This window comes from Oryzias melastigma, linkage group LG9 (genome assembly GCF_002922805.2).
Source record: "Oryzias melastigma strain HK-1 linkage group LG9, ASM292280v2, whole genome shotgun sequence".
NCBI classification, from domain to species: Eukaryota; Metazoa; Chordata; class Actinopteri; order Beloniformes; family Adrianichthyidae; genus Oryzias; species Oryzias melastigma.
In genome coordinates, this window is record NC_050520.1 from 11,356,575 (window position 1) to 11,366,195 (window position 9,621).

At 44.3% G+C, this 9,621-nt stretch overlaps 1 protein-coding gene across 1 annotated transcript in view; it reads left to right on the top strand.

The window, feature by feature from the left end:
- The first annotated feature begins 4,977 nt into the window (after positions 1–4,977).
- The window catches only part of fgf5 (fibroblast growth factor 5), a 15,969-nt gene continuing 11,325 nt past the window's right edge, over positions 4,978–9,621 (top strand). Inside the window, exons 1-2 of the mRNA XM_024260114.2 lie at positions 4,978–5,183; positions 7,998–8,101. Coding sequence (XP_024115882.1) covers positions 5,000–5,183; positions 7,998–8,101 — 288 coding nt within the window. The 5' untranslated portion in view covers positions 4,978–4,999. The remainder of the gene's footprint in view (positions 5,184–7,997; positions 8,102–9,621) is intronic.

Genomic DNA, 9,621 nt, shown 5'->3' on the forward strand with positions numbered 1-9,621 from the left:
GCGCCGAGCATCCCCCCGCCCCACCCCTGGTACAGGTCAGGTCCCCCCAAGGGAAACCCACCCCCATGCTCCAGACAACCGCCCGCCAAGGAAGCAAAGAAGGGGGCGCCCACCCCCGCCGAGGAGAGGGGCACCCAAGAGAAACGGAGGTCCCTGAGAAATGATGTAGACAAGGCCCGACCAGGTACACCTACTGATGGAGTTTTTGGAGAGGACTAGTTCTCGAGAGCAAGGACGGAACCCGCACCACCGAGACCTGGACACCCCCAGGCTCTGATGTAGATTGATCCATTATCTTAGCAGTGGGAGGTTCAATTCTTGCACTATTTACAGATTAATCTTTATAGATAATAGATATTTAAATATGCCTTGAGATCAATAATTTTCTAAGCTTTAATTCGAGCCATATTTTGTGAAAATCAATTAAGAAATGAGGGATCCAGCCCGATTTTTGTGGTTAATTTCTGCCTGTCCTCCATTCCTCTATTGAAACAGCAGCGTTCTACTGCCATGACTCAATGTATAACGATTGAGCCTGTGCCCACACGTCTATGTCTATAGCAGCGAATAGGCAAGCGCCAACCCAGTAATATATATCAATAGTGAACACCACAGGCAAAAAGTTTGTTCAGATATGCCCTAAAAACACACCACATGGCCAGTTTGTCTGTAGCTTTAGATAGATAGATAGGGTCTTTAATAATCCCTTAGGAATCCCTAAATCCCTTTAGGGTGGATGTAGCTGTTCCTTCAAAGTGGGTGAAACTCAGCTCACACGGCAATCGGCTCAGGTGTGATGCAGGAGTGGTCTAAACACGGCAGACAGCTCACAGAGGCTGCAGCCACAGTCTCTGGTGCCGACCTCACAAGACTCTGAACTCACGAAGGTTTGTGCGATAACCTGCCATTTATATAGGAAGTACAGTAACCCCCCCCCCTCACATTCATGAATAAAGAGATGTTATTGAGAGAACTAACTTTCAGTGAAACCAAAAGTAGACGTAGTTTTGGAGCTGAAGAAACATCTGACTCTATGTCTTTTAAATCCAGCCAGGATCTCTGACCATGGGATAGTTCCGGGGAAGATGGATGTCTGCAGCCGCTCAGAAGACACAACAGTGAAGATAGTGGTTAGGGGTGGAATGGGGGGCACTGTGGGAGACTAGGTACAGCGTTTGTGAAAACAATCTAATTTTCAGTTGGTGCTCAAATCAGAACAGCTGGCTGGAAGTTTAGTGAGTTTTCTCCTCAAGTAAACAAAGTAAATCATATATGAAGGCGATAGAAGTCAGCTGACCTCTTTAGCTGACACAGACAGCTCGCGGTAGGCTGACCAAGCATCATCAAATATTCAAAGGCTGAAGAAAATGTACACATATGTTCAAAGCTGAGGCTCCCAGAGGCTCAGCACAGCTCAAAATTTAAAGAGCACAAGCCCCCACCTGGAAGAACTTGGGACAGGTACTGAGAGAGGACTCGAGCAGGCCTGCCCTCTGTCTCCGGTTCTGTTCATGACCGTCATGGAGAGAATTTCTTGGTGTAGCCGGGTGCTCTTGTTTTAGGGACCACAGGTTTTACCTCTGAGTGGGGGGAGAGCTGCTGTTCCAGGGGGAGGAGTTTAAGTTTCTTGTGGTCCTGTTGACAAGTGAAGGAAGATCAATCATAATATCAACAGTGGATTAATGTGGTCTGTGATAATGCGTTTGTTAGACTGGTCCACCGTGGTGAAGAGGGAGTTGAGCCAGAAAACAAAGATCTAAATTCAACATTCTATCTATGTTCCAGGACATGTCTATGGTAATAAATAATCATTTTTAAGAAGAAAAAAGAGTTGCATGGATCTAGTTTTTATTTAGATTTTGGTTTAGACATTTCAACAGTTCAGGCAATGGTAGCCTGTTGATGCTATGGTTTATGAGAATTTAGTTTGTTGTAATGACTCAGCCTAAAAATAAACATGAAATAATTCAAATAAGAAAATAATGCAACATATTGTACTCTTATTGTGGACAAAATGTCAGTTGCAAATATTGATTGTTTGGTCCCTCAAACTTGCAACCAGCTTGTCTCTGGATTCTACTTTCATTCATCTTCTTGTCCGCTTCGTCCCTTTTGGGGTTGCGGGGGTGCCGGAGCCTATCCCGGCTACTGAAGGGCGAAGGCGGGGTTCACCCTGGACAGGTCTCCAGTCTGTCGCAGGGCCTCAATCACACACCCATTCACTCTCACATTCACACCTAGGGACAATTTAGAGTCACCAGTTAACCTATGAAGCATGTTTTTGGACGGTGGGAGGAAGCCGGAGTCCCCGGTGAAAACCCACGCATGCACAGGGAGAACATGCAAACTCCACACAGAAAGGTCCCAAATCCCCCAGCCGGGATTCGAACCGGGGCTAACCACTGCACCACCTTGCAGCCCGGATTCTGCTTATTGTATAAAATAAAGTCCTGCTCTGTTTCCTCTGCGATTATAGCATCGAATGGCTGTTTTTTAACCACAAAGTTTTCAGGCATAAACAGCAGCTGCTTTCTGACCTCCAGGGGGGCACTCCATTGTGAACAGGGAATAGCTCCCAAAGTTCTTCAGCATAGTACCAGTGATGGTCCTGTCGCACTTTGAACATTCTGTGAGCAAACATGTGCAGCCATCACTGAAATCCTCCCAGCTGACAGGATCTTCTGTGGAGCTTCTATAAGTCAACAGAAACCGCTCAGACTGCACACATTCAGGACTTTCTGCGTCTCTGGTCATCAGGAGTCCACTTTAGTCACATGACTTGGACTTATGTCCCAAATTGGATGATTTTAGAGTAGACTTGGACTCTGCAAGCAGTAAATGTGACTTAACTCTGACTTTAACATCAGTAACTTGTGACTCAAATCTGCCTTAAGCCTTCTGACTCAAAAACTTGCTATTTTCCCCAACAGCCAAAAAATGTAAAAGAATGTTGACTGTGAAAACAAGAGTATGTCTCCACAACATCACAACAAAAGTAGATCCATGTTGGTGAGTTCAGAATGAAAGCTGATGCTAGCTCATCAGATAACTAGTTAAATCATTTGGTGTTACGGTTTCATTGTGTGGGCGTGCAGACGGCTCAAGGTAATCACAGACAGCTCACTGGTGATTTTGACAAAATGCCCCAGCTGCTGCAGGTAAGGATCTGGATCTTCTGGGCGGGACGTGGACTTTGTGATCAATAAAACAATGGCTCGGTCCCCCTCTGCCAGTTCCTTTGATGACAGTCTGAAAGATTCAGCTGGACCTTCACATAATGGGCTGAGGCACATGCTCTGCTGCTAGCTTAGCCTAAGAAGCTGCAGAAAGCTGGAATCAATCAGGTAGAAAATCAATTAAGATCATCCATGTTTGGACAAGTCCGGAGATTACCTCACTGTTACTTGAATGACTTCAGATGAATGTCTGACCATTAGCAGAGTCCGACTAAACACTGTCTTGCTGTTTATATAAAGGTAGCGGCTCTGTAGGACAGAGACAATTATGTCCCATACGGGCTGTGATCCACAGGAACGCCAGAGATAATCAACCTCAGACACGGCTGGGCCCCTGAAAACAAAGAGAGAGGGGATTACTGTGAATGTAAGTAAAGATAGAAAATGAGTGAGCTTAACTCTGAGCATGTGCAGCCATGACCACACGCCAAAGAAAACAGATGAGGCGAGGCCAGTATGTGTGCTGCACTTAGAGCAAGACAAAAATGTGAAGTGGAACATTTTTAGGAAATTAAGCATCTTGGTCAAACTGCAACATTAACGATGGAGCAAAGGACACTTGTCATTTTAAAACAGACATTTTCATCTTCATTATCTCTTACACCAGTGCATTCTTAATGTCAGAAGTTTCATTAAAAAATTTAAGTGGATTATTGAGTTCAGAAATGTTACTAATTTATTTAAATAAATGTATTAACAAATACTGGCTGCATGGTGGTGCAGTGGTCAGCGCTCCTGTCTCACAGCGAGAAGGTCCCAGCTTCAAGTCCCAGCTGTCAGACGTAGAACAGAATCATCGATGGAGGATTTTTCATGTGTGGGCCTTCTCCAGGGACTCTGGCTTCCTCCCACAGTTCAAAAAACTTTAAAATCTTTTTTCTTAGTGGCAGGGGAAGAAAAGATCACAGGGTGCACGATGGGGAGCTACACTACATTACTGTATTGTAACAACACACATTTTGTGAGATATATATAACATTGTATTTGCTTTTTGAAGGCATCTAAACTGAATTTAGTTAATAGTTATGAATGAGTGAACCAGACTTTCACTTGGACTTAAAAAAACCTGCTGAGGTTCCCTGACAGAAGAGGATTAATGTTTCAGTATTGTCAAACATGTTCTTGCAGCATGTTTTAACTCTAAACTGTCAGACAGTTTAAAAAATCATCCAAGAGATTTCTGCCTGGACAAAACTCCAAGACTCAGTAAGATGCAAACCTTTTCTGCAGTTTAGTGTGGGTTTATGTCAGTCAGATTGGAAGAACTGCTGCAGTCTGCTTGAAGGATACATCCGCTGCAGCAAGAGGACATCTCAGTTGACTGTGGACTAAACTTTGACTCAAAGGAGCAGGGAGCACCTCAAAACCTCCACTCATCAGATATTCATTTTGAAAGAGCGCAACCAAACTCATTTTCTAAAAGTCACCACAAGACCGTTCAGAAGAAGCTTCGCCTGTCGTCTCCTGGCCGTGCGTAAACGCCGCGCGCAGCGCGTCCTGGCGCACCGTCTCCGAGAAATGCTCCGTGTGTGTCCCTGCTGTTGAGGGTCGGTGCTGAGCAGGCGAGGCGTCTCCGCAGCAGGGTCTGGACGAAAGAGCGTCCTTTAAGCTCGTCCTGCATCGAGCAGTGAGATCACTGGCGTTATAAATATCTCCGTGCCAGCCGAAACACTGGAGCTCCTGCGTGCCCACGAGCGCCGCGCGTCCCCAGGAACTACACACAATGCGCCAAGTGGTCTAGAGGGGGTCGTCTTTGTCGGAAGATGAATGTTGTGTTATTCCTCCTGATCGCCGCGCTCTCGATGTGTGGAGCAGAGGAACTCTTGGAGGAGCGAGTCCGCTCCGGGCGCAGGACCTGCAGGCTGTACTGCAGGGTGGGCATCGGCTTCCATCTGCAAATCCATCCCGACGGCAGAGTGAACGGCAGCCATGAGCCCAACCACCTGAGTAAGTACATTTAAGTCGTTTGATGCTCAGATTAGTCCGGCGCCTGCCGGAGCGGCAAGTTTCCAACTTTTTTGAGAAACCACCGAGCCAGGGTGAACTGATGATTCACACCGCGCGCGCGCCTGAACCTGCAGCCCAGCCCCGTTAAAGCTGTCCGGGGTTGCGGAGGTTCACTATTTGTGGGAGTAACAGGTGCAGCATGAGGATTACATCACAGCAACGCCGCTGCGCACTCAGAGCTGAATGCCCCGGAAACCAGGCCTCCTTCGCTTCATCTGTAAAATCACTGACCTGACAGCAAAGACCTTCCAAGGATGAAGTCATTGTCACGCGCGGTGGAGCTGTCGACTTGAAACATTAATTTGGTCTGATTCCATGTCAGGAAACTTTCTCTAGTTAGAAGTCTCTGAGGTAGCAGGAGCCACATTTAGGATGTGTTGCATCATGAAAGTGTTGTTTTAAATGAGCACGCAGTTTTACCGAAAAAAAAATATATTTATATAGTCGTCTACATTTACTAAAAATTGTGTTTTTTTAGTTGAAGACATTAATCATTCTGTCTCAGAGTCAAGGTAGGCTCAGATGTTTCTGTGGGACTGCTATGGGGTTTATGCAGCTTGGCTGTAAGTTTTTGAAACAATTCTGAAGGTAAATTTTATGTTGCAACAACAACAAAAAACATGACAAGCTTTTGGTGTTTTGATTTATGGAGTCCTCTCCCCCACAGTTTTCTTCATTTAAACACATTTTTGGTTCAGGCCCACAGCGGGAAGCAGCTGCTGTGATTTCTCCAGTGCTTTTCAACCTGGAATGAACCCCCAGTTTTCTCAGGGTTCCGACGGACACTGATGCATGGTTTAAGATATCATGGCACAGCTGTCCTGTGGGGATTCATGTGAATCTTCAATGACTCAGCAGCCACAGTGAGGTCAGTCTCTGGAGTAGACATGGATGAGTTCTAGGGAACAAACATTTTTTCCTCTCTCACTCTCTCATCTGTCATTATTTATTGCTACTAACTGTTTTCTGTGTTTGGAGTCAGCTGACTGCACTTCATTGGTACTGGTGCTAAAACTGGGACCAGATTGATTGCTGTATTGATCTCTTTATTTATGAAAGCAGTTGACCAGACTCCACCGGTACTTGACTGAGGTGTTCAGAAAACTTCTGAGCTTGTTCACTCATGCAGCTCAGGCAGCTGATGCCCCTGATGGGGGAGACATGTTACAGCTGGTGCAGAAGAACACAGGACTAACAGCACAGCAGTATTCGCCCTGCTGTTGGCAGTTTGTTGAACTCTGTTGGCCTGTCCGTCCGACTGAGCACTGAACCATAAGAACAGTTGCTATTATGTTGTGACCCACAATGCAAAGCCAGAACATTAAGCTTGCTTAATAAACAAAGGACTTAAATCAGAGTACAACATTATTTTTAATCTTTTTTTCTGAAAAAACTGCTAGAAAAAAAAAAACCAGCAGAAGTTTTCTCTGTCATTGAACTGAGGTGCTGTGAATGCAACGCAGCATGAAGAGAGAGAGGCCGATCTGGGTCAAGAAATATTGATGTTTTTTTTTTCAATTTTCAAACCAGTTTTACTGAATATTTGTGCCAAAAAATTACAAAAAAACCCCTGATCATTTTCTAAAATCATTGCTTTAGCGAGCTGTCAATGGTAAGCCCCGCCTTCGTCCGACAGTAGCTGGCATAGGCTCCAGTAACCCTTTGACTTCAAAAGGGATTCAGTGGGCTCAGAAAGTGAATGAATAGATGAACTATTTTAGCATAGACCATGAAACATCAGTCATATAAAGGTTCTGTCCTCCAGCATCAACCCCCCCCCCTCAAAAAAGTTGAAACTGACATGCAGGTTGAGGGACATCCAATCTACATACATGTTAGTATGTGATCATACAGCAATGTTTTTGTGAAAAAATTGAAAAAACTGAATTCCGTTTGAAAATTCCAGTGTTTCTACAGCAAAAATCCTACTTTGATGAGGAAGCTACAGAAGTATCTGAGAGGCTGATGTTTTTATCACTTCATCAGATACTTCATCACTCCTCTGCTGAGAACAGCCCATGCTCCCAGTGGAAGAGCACTTGCGCCTTCATTTCATGCTCCTTCTTAGAAGAGTTATCAGGTTACATGTATTTCAGCGCTGTGAATCTGCTGCCTGACAGCAGCAGATCAGCAGGAGACTGCTCCTCCCTGTAATGTCATGAAAAGATCCCCCTGTGATTACATCAGACAAATGAGGGAGATTAACAAAAAGACAGACAAGGTTCATTGGTTTTCCGTGACATGTCTGAGATCTGGGACCTTAAATGATCTGAATCTTCCAATAATTTCAAATGTTTCTTTTTTAAAATGAGGATCAGAAATTAATTTTGGTGCATTACATTCTCCATGGCTGTACTCTACCTGGAGATGTGTAAAAGTCCAAAACCGTCTCTTCATAAGTGATAAAAAAAGAACTCTGAGAAAATGCCCACTTTTACTAGAACCAGGTTGAATGATTATTTTTCTTTAAAACAAATAAATTGTCTGATAGCAGCAGCCACTGAGGACATGCAGCCGAGCTCTTTCTCATAGCAAACCTGTAATCAGCGTCACTGAAGTGCTTTCTTCTCACCATCAATAGGGGTAGACATCCTTCAGGTTAGTGTGCAACATGCTGGGATCCAAAATAAATTCTGGACAGAAACTGTTTCCCTCTGAAACACAGCTGAAGCAGATGATAGAGTGACCTGCTCCAGAGCACAGCATCCATTCCTCCCTCCATGAATGATCTCCCCCTCTTGTCTGTCCTCTCAGGTGTCCTACAGCTCTTTGCCATTTCCCAGGGGGTCATTGGTATCAAAGGAGTTTACAGTAACAGATTCCTGGCCATGAATAAGAGAGGATGGCTGCACGCCACGGTAAGGTTCTAACAAGTGTTTAGATGGATTTTCCAGTTGACTCTCTTCTGCAGGTCTTTGTTGTGTAATCACTGATGGTTTGGATTTGTAAATGAATCATCACAGCAAACCTCTAGGAGTGTGAACCCCACATGCAGTTCATCTTTTTTCTGATCTAGGGTGATAAACGAGATGCATGACTCACATCTCTAATAAAACGAATTTGTTACAATTACAATTATAAGCAATGTCTATATTATTGGTTTTACTCTTACTTTGTAATAGACAACCACTGATCCTTCTCAACTGCAATGAACTCATCATTTCTTTAGTTTTACTATTTAGTTTCCACATCAGGAAAAGCCCATTGTTGCTTTGAAGTTTGTCCATAAGTATGTGATCACTTTTTGTAGTTTTATTTTGGAATCCAAGACTAATCACCTTCTTTTTTGTCTAATTAAATGGTTTGAACAATAAATCAAATGTAACATTTATAATGGAATAGCCAGGGATAGGCAACTCCAGGCTTCTAGGGCCCTGCATGTTTTCCAACATCTCTGCTCTGGGTTGTTCTAACTGGCTGAACACACCTGCACCAGGTAATCAGTCATCAGTAGGGCTTGGATATCTAGAAATCATGCAGACACTGCGGCCCTCAAGGCCTGGAGTTGCCTATCCCTGGAATAGACCGATCTCATTGAGGGCTGAAGAAGAGCAGAAAACTTTGAAAAAAGACATCAAGTCACCCAGGTTCCACCACCCCTCATAAATGCCTCCTTTCCACTGAGCAGTCCAGACCGGACTGGACTTGAGCACCTGGTACCATTTCTGGTCCCCGTTGGTCCTAGGTCCATAGAAAAAGGAAATGGACCCTTTTGGGCGGGGATTCTGTTGTCACACTATGTAACCCACTGATTGGTGGAAAGGTTTTACGACAAGACCAAGCGTCCAACCAGAGCGTTTCCTGTCAGGAATGGTGGTGACGGACCCAAATGCAGGAGGAAATACTAGGTGGCAGAAACTTAAAAATTCACTAAATAAACTTAAACATGACAAAACCAGGGGAGACCAAACCAGTGACATAACAGAGCAGATGACATGACACTGAGGAACTGAAAACCAGATACTTGAATACACTGAGGTTCATACAATATTCCCCCTTATTCACGGGGGTTGGGGACCAGAGACACGCCGAATCCACAAATATGGATACCAAACCCCCGTTTCCGTCTCATCCCGCGGCCAAAGAATGTCCGTTACTGATTCATACTCATCAAAAACACTTCCAATCATGGTTTGTAAAACACTTATTGAAGAACATTGGAGTGAACATTGGTAAAACTACCACATGCACCTAAATCTATTTATTCACCTATTCAAGAGTATTTTTAGTAAGAGTTAAGTTCACATCGTTACACAACCATAGATGCTGGTGATGATAAAAAAAGTACGGCAAGCCGTGCTAAATGAAGCTCTGAAGTCAATGCTTTCAATGAGAGCACCTAATCTGCTCTAACGTGGTCTGTCCTGCTGTGTTTGAG